Source organism: Mixophyes fleayi, chromosome 9 (genome assembly GCF_038048845.1).
Source record: "Mixophyes fleayi isolate aMixFle1 chromosome 9, aMixFle1.hap1, whole genome shotgun sequence".
Lineage (NCBI taxonomy): Eukaryota > Metazoa > Chordata > Amphibia > Anura > Limnodynastidae > Mixophyes > Mixophyes fleayi.
In genome coordinates, this window is record NC_134410.1 from 12,769,338 (window position 1) to 12,784,621 (window position 15,284).

General features: G+C 40.7%; 1 protein-coding gene across 1 annotated transcript in view; it reads left to right on the top strand.

Annotated features, from left to right (window-relative positions):
* Positions 1-7,320: 7,320 nt before the first annotated feature.
* Positions 7,321-15,284, top strand: part of LOC142101978 (RLA class II histocompatibility antigen, DP alpha-1 chain-like) — a 43,171-nt gene continuing 35,207 nt past the window's right edge. Inside the window, exon 1 of the mRNA XM_075186471.1 lies at positions 7,321-7,496. Coding sequence (XP_075042572.1) covers positions 7,406-7,496 — 91 coding nt within the window. The 5' untranslated portion in view covers positions 7,321-7,405. The remainder of the gene's footprint in view (positions 7,497-15,284) is intronic.

Here is a 15,284-nt window from a genome sequence, read left to right on the forward strand (position 1 = left end):
CAGCGTTCTTTTTTACAATAGACTTAATACCCCCCGCTTGACTATTGAACTTGGTTATAAACACTAGAGAGTTATCCCTATCTTTGTGCTTATTTGAGGACGCAAAGAGACTAAGCCTGTCCAGTCCCTCAATGTTTTCCAAAGCCTTATCTAAAATCGAACTCGGATATCCTTGTTCCAAGAAGGAATTGTACAATTTGGCAGAGTGAATTTTAAAATCATCATTATTGGAACAGTTCCTCTTGATCCGGAGAAACTGGCCCTTATGTATATTAACTCTCCAAGGCTTATGGTGGCTACTTTTATAGTGAAGGAAATTAAATGTGTCTACCTCTTTCGAGAAATTCTCTGTCACAATTTGTCCTCGAACTACCTTTAAAGTAATATCCAAAAAATTGATAGTTGTAGAATGACAAGTACTAGTAAATTTAATTCCAAAAGTATTAGAATTGAGGTGATCTGTGAATAAAGAAGCAAAAAGAAAATCCCCATCCCAAATAAAAAACAAATCATCTATGTATCTACCATAGAGGACCAGTTCGCCCCAAAGCCAGAATCCCATATGTACCTCTCTTCAAAGAGTCCCATAAAAAGATTTGCGTAGCTCGAAGCGAACCTGGTCCCCATGGCCGTGCCCAACACCTGTAGGTAAAATTGCAAATCAAACAAAAAATAATTGTGATCCAGAATGAATTTGATCGAAGATATTAGAAAGCCATATAGCGCTGAATCTCCGGATTCTTGTTTTTCCAAAAAATACTTTACTGATTCTAAACCTAAATCTTGAGGTATATTTGAATACAGTGATTCGATATCACAGGTCAAAAAAATATATGTGGGTTTCCAACTGACAGACTGAATCAATTTTAGAAAACTAGTTGTATCTTTTATGTGCGACTTTAAAGAAAAAAACAATGATTGTAAGTGAACGTCAACGTAATAAGATAAATTACTAGTCAGGGAACCCACACCCGAAATTATAGGTCTCCCAGGAGGTGAAACTAAAGATTTGTGGATTTTAGGTAAGTGATAATAAGTGGGTATTACAGGATGTTGAGAGAACAAAAACCAAAATGTATCTTTAGATATAACTCCCTCTAGTAACGCCAAATCCAGTAAATGCCTTAACTGAGACTGAAAGCTTAGTGTAGGATCTCTATCCAGTTTCTTATAAAATCGATCATTATTCAGTTGTCTAACTGCCTCCATATAATAATCATTACGATCCTGGGCCACCACACCACCACCTTTGTCAGCTGATTTAATTATGAGGGTAGTATCTTTCATAAGTTTATTAAGGGCTGACCTCTCTTGTGGAGTTAAATTGTCCCTAATTGGTTCATTCTCAGACTTATCACAAAGTAATCTAAAGTCTTCCATCGTGCTTCTATAAAAGCTGTCTATATACGGACCTTTGAATTGAAGTGGGTAGAAGTTTGACTTTGTTTTAAATCTCATTGGGGACCCTAAAGAATTGATGTCAAAAATACTCAACATAGGGGAATCATTATCATTGCTCTCCGTATATAAAGATTCTAAATTCACCAATGCCAATTGTTCATCTACATCACAAAGAATCGGAGAGAGCTCTTGCTTACTTTTCTTAATGGCTTTAATTGCAAAATATCTTTTCCTGCTCAGATTCCTAATGTAGCGATTCAAATCCACAAATAAATCGAAAAGGTTAGGTTTTACTGCAGGGGTAAATTTCAAGCCTTTCTGTAAAAGTTTTAACTCCGATTGTGAAAGTGTTTTTGAAGATGTTGAATAACATAGCATATTGAAGGTCTCATGGTATTACTACCTACACTACCGCAACTTATCTGCCACTGTGGTAAAAACTTGCACCACAAGCAAAGAGAATAAACTCACAAGTATGTTTTAGCCCTGTGTCCCTTGTTTCATTCAAACACTCCTGGGGGGACCTTTGCCTCTATACCATACCACCGGGCCCGTGGAATCCTATCTTACACTACTTCTGGGGCGCCGATACACATATGCCATCTGGTCTCGGCCAGAACTTGATACAGAACTACAATTGGGAACTACAATTCTCAAGATCCTTTATAGTGTTGAGAACGTTCATAGCAGTTAATAGGAGGGAGTTTGTAAATGTGGTTGGAAGGAGGTGTCAGTGATGAGAAAGTGAATGAAGGATAAAAATATGAGTAGTGAAGATTATAAAGCTTGTCAGTGTAGCAGCAAGAGTTATATCATAAAGAACAACTACAAAAACAGAAGAAAGCAGAGTGGAAACGAAGAATTAATATTGGACTGAGTCTTCAACTTTACATATACTGGTGTTCAGTGTCAAGCGTGACAGAAACAGAACTGAAGCTAAAGTGAAATCCAGAGTAGGGTGTGTTTTCAGATGAGATTTACAGAAGTAAACGCTGCAAACATTATACCTCAGACACGTATGTCACCTTTATACCTGTATAGTACTACGCTTACATTGTTGAGTTACTTTGTGTTATATGGCATAAATTCAAGAAAATTATCACTCAAGAGAGCTAATTTACCGTAACCATCAGTAAAAAACTATAGTTACACAAAATCCTTATTTACACAAAGCACAAAGACATCATTCACATACTGTGAGATATTAAACACATTAAAAAGGTGTCCCACTTCCAAAATCCAGAATTATAATTCGCTGTGAAAAGAATCATTCAGCTCTGCTATATACATCAAGTGCACCAACTAAAGAACATTGTATAGATAATTATTTAACTAATGAATGTATATATTGGGTGTGTGGAAGAGAGATATGTCCAGGAGTCATCGCTTGACCTTTGAGTGGAGTATTTAATAAGTTTGTCACTACAGGTGGTTAACGGCTTTAAAGCATTAGAAATGTGGTAACTAGTTTATTCTAACTCATATTAATGTTATAGCAAAAAACAGTGTTATAAATATAAGTGTTGTTATGTTAAAATACATATTGATTTGTATGAGGAACGGAGTGGGGGAAGAAAATCTTATGCATTAGAAAAGATATAAATACTGACATAAGATACAGTTTTAAATAACGTATAAGGAAATTTATTGTCATTAATTTATTGAGAATAGTGCAATAGGTTAGCAGGAGGATAATTTATAACAACAGTAATATTAGTAAGTTTGTTCATTAATAAATGAGTAAGTATACCGTTGGTTACTATCTATAAGACTGGTGCTGTGGACTTTAGACAAGTGTCATTTTCCATACATCTGACACGGAGGAACGCTGTCTAAGTAAATAGACTCACACTGAGGGCTAGATTTACTAAGCTGTGGGTTTGAAAAAGTGGGGATGTTGCCTATAGCAACCAATCAGATTCTAGCTGTCATTTTGTAGAAAGTACTAAATAAATGACCGCTAGAATCTGATTGGTTGCTATAGGCAACATCCCTACTTTTTCAAACCCGCAGCTTAGTAAATCTGACCCTAAGTCTCATATGGTCAGATATCGATTGAATTGAATCTGTGGAGTCATTTGGATTCCTCATCTCTCAAGGAGAAATTCATTGAACGTTTTATATATTCATGTATATACATGTCTACATTGGAATTGGTTACATGGAATGAAAACATCTTATATATACCATGATATCAAGTTAAGATTCCAGAGCTTGTCGATTATAGCTTCCAAAGAGTACTTATTGGACATTGTCTATATATTTCAAATAATTGATGAAGAGTCATATCAGGCAGGAGCTTTGTATTTGCATTTTTATATATATGTGAGAGTATTATGTTTAAGCGATATATCGCAATAAAATTTTAATTGTATGCTTAATTAGAAGTCAATTTGCGCATTCTTCCTCTTTTTTTTCTGTCTATATTGTGTAAAAAGGAGATCTAGCACAGTCTCCATTGAATTGCTGCATCTGACTTCTTATATTAATGTTTTAATTATTCTAGCGCCAGAGATTCTGTGAGTTCTTATTGTGGCATTAAATAAATAAACCAAAAGTTTTTTAAAATAATTTATCAAATAAAACTGGCTATTGGATTATCCAAAACTCCCTGTTTCTTGTGGTATTATATTGTCTGTGTGTCTGGTGGCATCTCTGCCATTTTGCCGTGGGGTGTGGTGCCACAGAGTCCAGTGACAAGAAGACTGAAACAAGGTCAACAGACGTAGGCCTCAGTGGTGCACCTCAAGGTAATCCACATATCCATCACATTATCACAGGACATCTCTCGCAAAACCTGTGGGCCTCAAATACCAACTCAGAATTAATAATCACTGAGTTGTTGCACTTAAAATAGAGGCCCTCAACTGATCTGCACTATTGGGACTCAGTGCTGCTGCAATATACTAAACTTATATGTGCTTAGGGACTCACCTACAGGAGATGCCTTGACGTCCGGCAGGCATTTTCGCCATATGGATGAGGTTGTGATCGTGAAGACATTGGTGTTGCACATGTTTTAATACCCTTCAGAAGTGGAATATATCACTATATCTGGTACGCAGATTTTAATATTTATTTTGTGCACTCGTGGTGGTGTCCTATTACTATTTTGGGATAGTTATCCCATATACCCCATAGAATTGTGGGGAACCTGGTGATATTGCTGTGATTTTTGCAGTATTACACTATGTTTGCTGTTTTCCTGTATTTTGTATGGATCGGTGGAGATCTGGAGGACTAAAGGCAAAGCACAGATTACTCCATTATCTTCTGTAAAGTTTATCATCTACAACTTCATGGTATGCAAGTTATTGCTCTATTCCACACTATACAATTAATAATACACTCAGAGGCGCCCTGCTTGTTCTTCTGTTACAGCATATACATATTTATTAAACTAACATACAACAAATATATACCCAAATATCTTGACTATTTTAAATGACTCCCTACCAGTGTCGCACGGGGGCTTGAAGGGCCCACCAGGGGATTGCAGTCATAGGAGCCTGTGAAACAGTGTGTGCGCCACCACCAAGGGGGGTAGACAGCCACCACTGGGAGTGTAGCGACCACTAGTGCTAATTAGTGCAAATACAGCCACCTATTATATCGCTACAACAGCCTTGCACAGCAGTCAGGTCTCACAAAAGATCTATATAGATACTACAACTGCATCTACACCACATAGCGATATTTATTCACTCAAGATAACTATATCCCATTACATCTGCATATAAGATAGATTTAACACCTGCACAATCTTTTTTGTTGCAGTTACAAGAACAAATAATGTCAGCACAGTCATTGGCAAAGTAATAGTCTGCTGTGCGATTTCCTCATAGGCAGTAAAAACAATACACAGTCTTGTAAAAATGACATATGCAATAATCTGCCAGCCATTTCACACATTGCATAGAATTTTACAAGCGGGGTCCAATATGTGTCAAAGAACATTTCATAAGGTGTGTCAACAAACACTGAATTCCTAGAAATAGTTGGAAGAGCAGCGGTGAGGTCGGAAGTGGGGACCTTACGATGGTCATCGTAAGGGCAAGTACATTGTATGTATATTTTCACAGACAGGAGATGTCCATTCAATGATTTCATCAGTCGATAAGGAGATATAAAGATATGTTTTTTCAATCTATGTACTGCCTTATTGTTAATAACCAAACAAACACTTAAACATCACCTTCTTTGTAGCATAGAGACGCCTTACACATTGGCAATAGAAAAAGTCTTTAGCTAGTGTTTTTAAAGCTAGCAAAAGGATGTAAGCGGGAAAGGGACTATAACCCACTGACCCCATACCTACTATATACTTGCCCGCTCGCCTGGAACTTTCCCGGAATGTCAGGGAGCCTCCCAAATTCCGGAGTCCCAGAAAAGCAGGTCATTCTTCCGCATCCTACTCATTTCCTAGTAAAGTGGGCAGGATGGGAGCCTCCATTATGCGATTTGTGGTGAATCCCATCATCGTGGCCCCGCCCTGTGGCAAAATGACGCCTTTGCATCCTTGTGTCATGTGGGTGGGGCCCAAATGAAGCAATTTGCCCCGCCCCCTTCTGTTCTCACTCTTCACTTCCCCTCCGATATCTCCAAGAGAGGAGGAGCCAAAAGTTGGCAAGTATGCTGCTAGCATTTGTGCTTGCAGTCTGATGTGTTTGCTTTCCCGTGAAATTAGGAACAGCTTTAGTATATATATATATATATATATATATATATATATATATTTTTTTTATTTTTTTTACAGAAGTCAGCAAAAAGTGAATATTTCTTATTATCAATTGAGATTATTTTTTAATAAGTTTCTCAACTTGTATGTAGGCAATATGTACTCAGCATGAATGCAGTTACTAGATTTTTACTAGATGTGAAAATCTTGCCAGCGAGGAAGGAATGTAAAGTAAAATTGTTTGCGTCCAAGTGGAGGATGAATTGTGTGAACATCCTAACAGAGAATTCCCACCCTAAAGTTTGTATCATTCTGACAAGGGAGGAATCACATTTTAGCTGTTATTTCCAAGTCACAGAGAGCAGCACTTTCATACCTGACTTACAGGCTCTTTAATCTTTGCTGCTGGATCCTCCTGACTGCTCAGCACTGTGACATCACTGGTCACTTCATAGAATCGTGACCTAACTGTGGCCCATTGTCTGCCCCTCACATCCATGCAGACAGTGAGTCCCACCACCATAAGGAAGGGGGTGGAACACACAGATGGGGGGCGCTCCAGGGATTTCCCCGGTGGGCCAGTCCAGCCCTGCTCCCTACAGACCTTTCACAAGATTTGGGACCCACGCCTTATCTCCAAAAACCCCAGCTCTGATATTGGATATCTTAAAAATGAAACCAGATGCTTGATCTCCACTTCTTCAGCTATGGGCCTGCTCACCACCCTTCTCATCCGGGACAGCTAGCTTGTCTTTCCTTGGAATGTCATTATATTTTATCTACATAGTGGAGATAATGTAATGCTTCACATGGGTAGTTCTTTTACTCACCTATGATGTGTCTTCACCCCCTTTCATCCCCTGATCTTCTTTTATCCATCACTTTATTTTTTACTTGTTTTTTAATTATTTATTTTTGAATGATACTTACATATGTACTATTGTTGAACACTTAATAGTTTTTTGATTAATTGAAAAAAATGTAGTTGATTGATTAACAAAATAAAAAGACGGTAAGGGTCATTCAGATATAAGAATTGCCTACCTGTTATTTGCTTACTACCACTTCCCCATCAGTGTTCCATTATTGCTCACTTCATAAACATCTTGCACCTGAATGCTGTGTGGTTTGACTTTGACTCACCTTCATTGTATGATCTTAGCAGGCAGAATCTACCCAGTAACTGATGTGTCATGTGCTACAAATATTCCTATTGGCCAAAAAGTCCTAAACTACTCAGTATTATGTTGCAAAGATGCCTGTGTGTCTCTATAAAGCTCAGACATTTATTAGAGGATTTGTGGTCGAGCTGTATCTCTGTGTTGTATGAACAATATGTCTCAAAGACAGCACCTCCACCTGGGCTACTTATACCTAATATGTGGATTCTTCCTGAGCACCAGTCAGGCTGTGAAAGGTAAGTGGAGGCATAGATCATGTTATACATAAAGGGAGGTAGGTGACAGGGGGAACATTACTATATCAGATGCTTTACAGAGGAGGCTGGTATTTTGGGAGACATTTAGTTTTAATGAAATTAAAAATGGTATTGAACTCATTCAACAGTTTTGATAATAAACAATAGTATACAGGGCCTGATTAAGGGTTCTGGCCGCCCTAGGCTAATACGGCCGCAGCGCCCCCCCCCCCCCTCCTCCGAATATATAGGTGTATAGGAACACTCCTGAATATGAATGTTCAGGTGTATTCTCCAGCATTCAAATTTAGACAGATTGTGCCATTGTCTCTTACCTGTCCTTGCTCTTCTCTCTTGCAACTTTGTTATCCTCTCGCTGGCTTCTGGAAAGTTGGCGTCCTTTTTTGAAAATGCAAAAATGTATTATAATGCAAACCCTGAATGATTAGGCCCTTTAGTTAAAACAAAACACTCCATTATGGCCAGCTAAAAGTACCCCATTGGACAGGCATATATAAGCAATATCTGAATATTTGTTGTCAATCAAATACAAACCTCTACCAGCCCCATCTCACTAATATTTAGTATTCTAGTGATTGCTGAGACCACCTATGTGACCACCACACAATCATGAGATTCTGCCCCCCAAAGCTGCTCTATTTTTTAAATACCCCCTGCAGCCATTTTCCTTAACCCCTGCTGCAGCCATTTTCTTTACCTCCCACCCTGCATCCATCCCCCTTGCAGCTATTTTCCTTACCTCCACTCTGCTAGCTAGCTATCCCCCCCCCGTCACATCAAAACTCCCCCAGTCACATATATCAGCCCCCCTCCTCTGCCCTCCTTCATACATATCAACCTCTCTACCTCCCTATAGATTTTCATGGCAGCCCCCCCCGCCCACCCTATAGATTTGTATGGCAGTCCCCCTCTCCCTCCCTATACATATGCATGACAGTCCCCCCTCTCCCTCCCTATAGATATGCAGGGTAGTCCCCCCCCCTCCCTATAGATATGCAGGGTACTTCCCCCCCTCCCTATAGATATGCAAGGTAGTCCCCCCCCCTTCCTATAGATATGCAGGGCAGTTCCCCCTCCCTATAGATATGCAGGGCAGTTCTCCCCCTCCCTATAGATATGCAGGGCAGTTCCCCCCCTCCTTATAGATATGCAGGGCAGTTCCCCCCCTCCCTATAGATATGCAGGGCAGTTCCCCCCCTCCCTATAGATATGCAGCGCAGTTTCCCCCCCCCTCCCTATAGATATGCAGCGCAGTTCCCCCCCCCCTCCCTATAGATATGCAGGGCAGTTCCCCCCTCCCTATAGATATGCAGGGCAGTTCCCCCCCTCCCTATAGATATGCAGGGCAGTTCCCCCCCCTCCCTATAGATATGCAGGGCAGTTCCCCCCCTCCCTATAGATATGCAGGGCAGTTCCCTCCTTATAGATATGCAGGGCAGTTCCCCCCCCCTCCCTATAGATATGCAGGGCAGTTCCCCCCCCCTCCCTATAGATATGCAGGGCAGTTCCCCCCCCCCTCCCTATAGATATGCAGGGCAGTTCCACCCCCCTCCCTATAGATATGCAGGGCAGTTCCCCCCCTCCCTATAGATATGCAGGGCAGTTCCCCCCCCTCCCTATAGATATGCAGGGCAGTTCCCCCCTTTACTTACCTGTAGTTGTGCCAGCGTCGCTCCTCTCCTCAGATCAGCAGATAGGAAGTGAAGACGTCCTGCTTCCTGTCTGCTGCACAGCAACAGGCAGCCTGGCGATTGGCTGTGTGTTGCTAACCACTGACCACCAATGCTTTTGATCGTCGAGCCCTCCACCCCCCCGCGGTGATCCCCAGCGGCGACCCCCCCCCCTCCCCCACCCCGAAAAAAAAATGGATGAAAAAAAAAAAAAAAAACAATTTTTTTTAACTTTTAAAAAAAAAAATAAAAAAAAAAATTTAAAAAAAAATAAAAATACCCACAGTGCAGCGCCCCCCGGGACCCAGCGCCCCAGGCTGCAGCCTGGTCAGCCTAGTGGTTGATCAGGCCCTGATAGTATAATAAATAAATAATTAGTTGTATATCCATGTCATGTGCATCAGTCAGGCACAATAAAATAATAACTACAAGCGGGGGCGGATTGGGAACTTAAAGTGGCACTCAAAAGAAATTTGGAAGTGGCCTTATCTGGACAGGACCAAGTCAACTGTAGCCGGGACCAACACAGTTTTAAAGTTTGTTAACTGTCGTTTGGACCCGCGTATATTATCCATAATAAAGGTATGGAATTTTGTAAGATATGATTGTACTTAATACTATGCTAATACATTCAGGCTTTTTACACATGCATATTAACAAAACAAACAAACTGAAATGGGCATAACTGGCATGTATCCATGTTGCTTCTTTTCCGTTTGCTCTCTGTTTTGCGCCTATGTATGTGTGAACATCATATACCTATGTTAGTATAAGGGCAGTGATCCTCATGCTTATAGAAAAATTGTTCTTTCAGGCTCTGTGTGCTGTCTTTGGGAATTCATAACCTCTCACAAATAAACAAACCCAATATGTAAGAGTCATTAAAACCATTCTTGCCCACTCTCCCGAAATGTCTGGGAGACTCCCGAAATCCGGGTAGGTCACCCAGAGAGTAGCGCATTCTCCTGCATCTGCCCACTTTCTAGTGAGGTAGGCAGGATTTAGAGCCTCCATGATGCGATTCTCTGGGAATTGCATTATTTTGGCCTGCCCCCCGTGGTAAAATGACGTGTTCGCGTCATTGCATAGCGGGGCCAAAATGACGCACTTCATCTAGACACATAGACACACCACCTCCATCGTCACACGCTCACCTCCCCTCCTGGATCTCCCAAAGGGTAATATTCAGAAGTTGGCAAGTATGATTAAAATGTCACGACCAGCGGCTTCTCCAGCAACCACCACAGCTCGCACACTGCCCGCATCTCACGTCCCGGCCATTGCCTTGACGACTCAGACATCACTTCCGCCCAGGCACCCCGGCTGTCACCAGGGCAACAGCCGGGACGCTTCTGATATCACCACAGAGGCCCAGATAGTTTGACAGCTGGGTGTGCATGCGCACACTGTAATTATTAATTATTACCCTCCTGAGCCTGATTCCCATCCCTTGGCTCCCCTCTCCTCATTGGCCCTTTTATGTTTAGAAGGCAGGGAGGGCTTAGCCTCCCTGTCGGTTATAGAGCTCAGTTCTTGGTTGCTGACCTGCTCTCATCTCTACAGTACATTGTGCTTATCTTCTGGAATCCCCATCCTCTTTTGTGCCTTCTGACCTTTCTTCCCTCTTGGTGACACTGCCGTGCCTATGCACTTGGGAGCTTATGTCCTTTATCCAGAATAGAGGTCCAGAAGATGGGCTTCGGACTTGTGTCTATATTGTGACATTAAAGGTCCTTTCTGCATGTATGCCCCAACAAGGCGGGAAAAGAATCAGGCCAAGTGAAGCAGGAGGAGATTCACTTGGCCTACAGATTGTCTCTTTCAAAAATTCAGCATTGATTCTGGCTCAGATTGCAGTTCACAAACACGTTTTTTCCCTCTCCGCATTCCTGGACAGTGGGGCTGCGGGATATTTCTTTGACCTAGAAACTGTTAATATTTTTGGCATTCAGCAAGTTTCATTGGAATCTGCTATTTCTGTTTATGGTCTGGGCAGAAATCCTCTAACTGGGGCCAATATTGTTCTTAGCACACCCCCTCTACAGCTAATGGTGGGTGCCCTGCACTCTGAGACCTTGACATTGTGCCTCATTCACTGTTCCGCTGTTCCATTAATTTTGGGTCATCCCTGGCTATCTCGTCATAACCCGTTGATCGATTGGAGTAAAGTGGAGTTTATTCGGCGGAGTTCGTCCTGTTCACTCTTGTCTGACCCTTCCTCTACAGATGGTTCAAGCCAGTACTGAGTTACTATCTATCCCATAAAGAGACTTCCAGGATGTCTTCTCCAAAAAAAGAGGCAGACCTCCTTTCACCTCACCGTGAATTTTGATTGCTCTAAGTTACGTAAGGGTAGGCTGTACGCCCTTTCTAATCCCGAAACCAAGGCTATGGAATCATATATTGAGGAGAATTTACCCAAAGGCTTCATTAGGCCTTCCAAGTCGCCAGCCGGTGCTGTGTTCTTTTTTGTAGCTAAGAAGGATGGCAGCCTGAGACCATGTATCGATTACTGGGGTCTAAACAAGATCACGGTTAAAAACACTTACCCTCTTCCACTCATTTCTGTTCTCTTTGACCCGCCTCGATTATTGTAACCTCCTCCTCACTGGCCTCCCCCACTCCCGTCTCTCTACCCTCCGCTCTATACTAAATGCGGCCGCTAGACTCATCTTCCTCTCACGCCGCTCCTCCTCGGCCTCCCCACTCTGCCTCTCCTTACACTGGCTTCCCTTCCCCTATAGAATCCTTTTCAAGCTCCTCACCACCACTTACAAGGCTCCCTCCCACTCTACCGCCCCCTTCATCTCTAACCTCCTCTCCATTCACACTCCTGCCCGCTCCCTGCGCTCAGCCAATGATCGCCGCCTCTCCTCCACTCTCATCACCTCTTCCCACTCCAGAATCCAGGACTTTTCCCGGGCAGCCACTCATGTTATTTTGGTTTTAACCGATCACAAGAATCTCGCCTACATTGAGTCTACTAAGCGATTGAACTCCAGACAAGCCGGAAAGGCTCTCTTCTTCACCCACTTTAAAGTTGTGATCACCTTCCTACCAGGCTCCAGGAATCTAAAAGCGGATGCCCTATCCCGCAGTTTTCTGTCCTGTTAATATTTGCATTCTAAAACTTTGCAGCGCTCTCTAGAATCCCTATATATAAATAATACATAAAATAAGTTTAAAAATTATTTTATAGAAAAATATATATTACTAAAACAAATAACATCAATGCAATGCAGAAATATAACTAATAAAACCACATAGACTCTTGGAGAATTTATATAGGGTCTTCCCCCTGCAGAAAAAATCTGTACTCATTGATTTCAATTTCAAAACAATTATATAGAAATAAATAGGCAAGCATCAAAATGAGCTACAAAATATCCCTCCAAATAGTTATCTTCAGCTCTATTTATTAAGAGTCTTATCATCTGTATTATTTTAAAAATCGGGATAATCAGCCTCAAATGCACTCCAAAACAATCCAAACACAATGTCTTTAAAGGAAACAGTATCGGTACCTTATAACAGCATGTGTAACTGATGGTACTTCTTACCACACTGTTCTCCTCTGGACCTTAGAAAGCGGCTCAGCACTCCGCAGTAACAGGACTCCTTGTGCAATATACTTTGTCTCAGTCCTCTCTTCAGTAGCGTGAGGTCAGGTGACACATTAACAGCTAGACGCCGTTAATAACTGTCCAACTTTTCACAGTGCTGGGATTAATTCTCCTCCTAATAACACACTGTTAACCACTGTCAGGTCAAAAGGCACCAAACACAGAAAATACCATTTATACCCCATTCATACTGCACCAAAAACCCGGGTTTTTGCAGAGGCACGCTGAAAAACCCGGGTCTTGGTGCAGTATGAATAGTCCAACCACAAAATCCCGGGACTTAAACCCGGGATTTTGCGAGGGGTAATTCCCGTGTTGGACCCTGCTCGCCTGCAGTATGAATGGTGCAACCCGGGTAATTCCCGGGTCTCACCATTCATACTGTAAAAAAAAAAAATGGCAAGGTGTAAAAAAATGTTTTAATTAAAAAAAAATACATAACAAATGTTAACTTAACTTATTTTCAGCCAGCGGTGTCTCCGGTGCGTTGCCGGCTGTCAGGGGGACCTCTGGGTACTAAAATGACGTCATTTCTAATGGACTAGAAATGACGTCATTTTAGTACCCAGAGGTCCCCCTGACAGCCGGCAACTCACCGGAGACACCGCTGGCTGAAAATAAGTTAAGTAAACATTTGTTATGTATTTTTTTTTAATTAAAACATTTTTTTACACTTTTTTTTTTCTAAAACCCGGGTCGGGCAGGTGCAGTATGAACCCGCCCGACCCGGGAATCTTCTTATCTATACTGCCCTGTGCCCCGGCAATATCCCAGGTTAACAAACCGGGATATTGCCGGGGCGGCAGTATGAAAGTGGTATAAGAGTCCTGCACAATCTTATTCTTTCTCATGGGTGAATATATTGTCTTCAATTAGTCAATCAGCAAACCACTCCTATCCAGTCCTCCTTATAGCAAACAGGAAACTCCTGACTAATAAAAAAAAATCTTAGTTCATTTATAGCAAGTCTAATACAACACCATATGAACAATAAATACAAAATATAAATAAAATTAAAAATACAAATAAAAAAGGATAAAAATAAAAATATGTAATCCTTTCAAATATAGCGCAGGATCCTCAGATTCCCATATTGAACATGTAAAAAGAATTCAATACAATAACTAAATTTAAATTTAGATAAAAACTGTGTCAGTGCACCCAAAAACATAAGACAAATATGTAACGCAACAAAATATGTTCAAAGCATACATAGCATATAAACATATCTATGTATGTATGATCCTAAAATAATAAACAAACCAGAATTAACCACATATATGGCTTCAATAGCCACCTTTATTAAATTCAAGTTTCTCATTAAGTCCATCTGGAGACAAATTCTGCAAATTAAAAATCCAGAAAGTTTCTTTCTGGCACAATTTTAAAAAACAATCCCCTCCTCTAAGAGTCTTTTTAACCTGTTCCACTCCTATAACTTTTAATCCTTCAGGGTTCCCCCTATGTACCAAGGAAAGTGTTTCGCTACACTGTGTGTCTGTAGTTTGTTTAATATATTCCTTCTATGCTCCCTGAATCTTTCTTTAAGACTTCTTGTGGTTCTACCCACATATTGTAGGAAGCACGGACATTCTAGAACATACACAATATAAGTTGAATCACACTTGATAAAGTCCGGGATTTTAAATTGTTTTTTATTTACTGTAGATATAATAGAATCTATTCTATTCCCAATGAATTGACATGTCAAACATACTGATTTACCACACTTATAGCAGCTTCCAGGTCTATTTGGAAGCCAATTAACTCCTTCCTTCTCATCCTTTGCTCTTTTATCCAGCTTTAATTTACTAGGTGACAAAAAGGAACCCAAATTTGAATTATTTTTAAAAATTCACTTGTGATTTTTCACCTATTAGTTCCCCTAGGACCTGATCCTGTTTTAATATTCCAAAATTATTTTCTAATATCTTTTTCACCTGATATGATTTGCAATTATATTTAGATAAAAAGGAACCCAATTAGAATTTTTAAACTTAGCATCTCTTAATACATTTGTTCTTGGTCTCAAAAGATCCTCTCCATTCAAATCCCGTATTGCAGTAGACACTTCATTTAGGAGAGGTTCAGGATATCCTCTCTTAAGGAAATTAGACTTCATAAAATCTACCTGCTCCAAAAAGTCTTCATCTCTGGATCAGTTCCTTCTCATGTGGTTAAATTGTCCTTTAGGTATATGGTGTATCCATGGTTTATGATGGCTACTTTTGTAATATAAATAATTACAACTATCTACTGGTTTATTAAAGTTTTTTGAAAACGATCTCCCCCTCCCTTGCCATGAGAGTAAGGTCCAAGAAATTCACCTCTAAAGTATTAAATTCAAATGTAAACTTAAAATTAAAATAATTTTTATTCAAATAAGAAAAAAATGTTGTGCTGAAAGTAGATCCCCATCCCAAACAAAACACTGGTGTCACGGGCACTAGGAGTCTTTACCCAGGGATCACCAG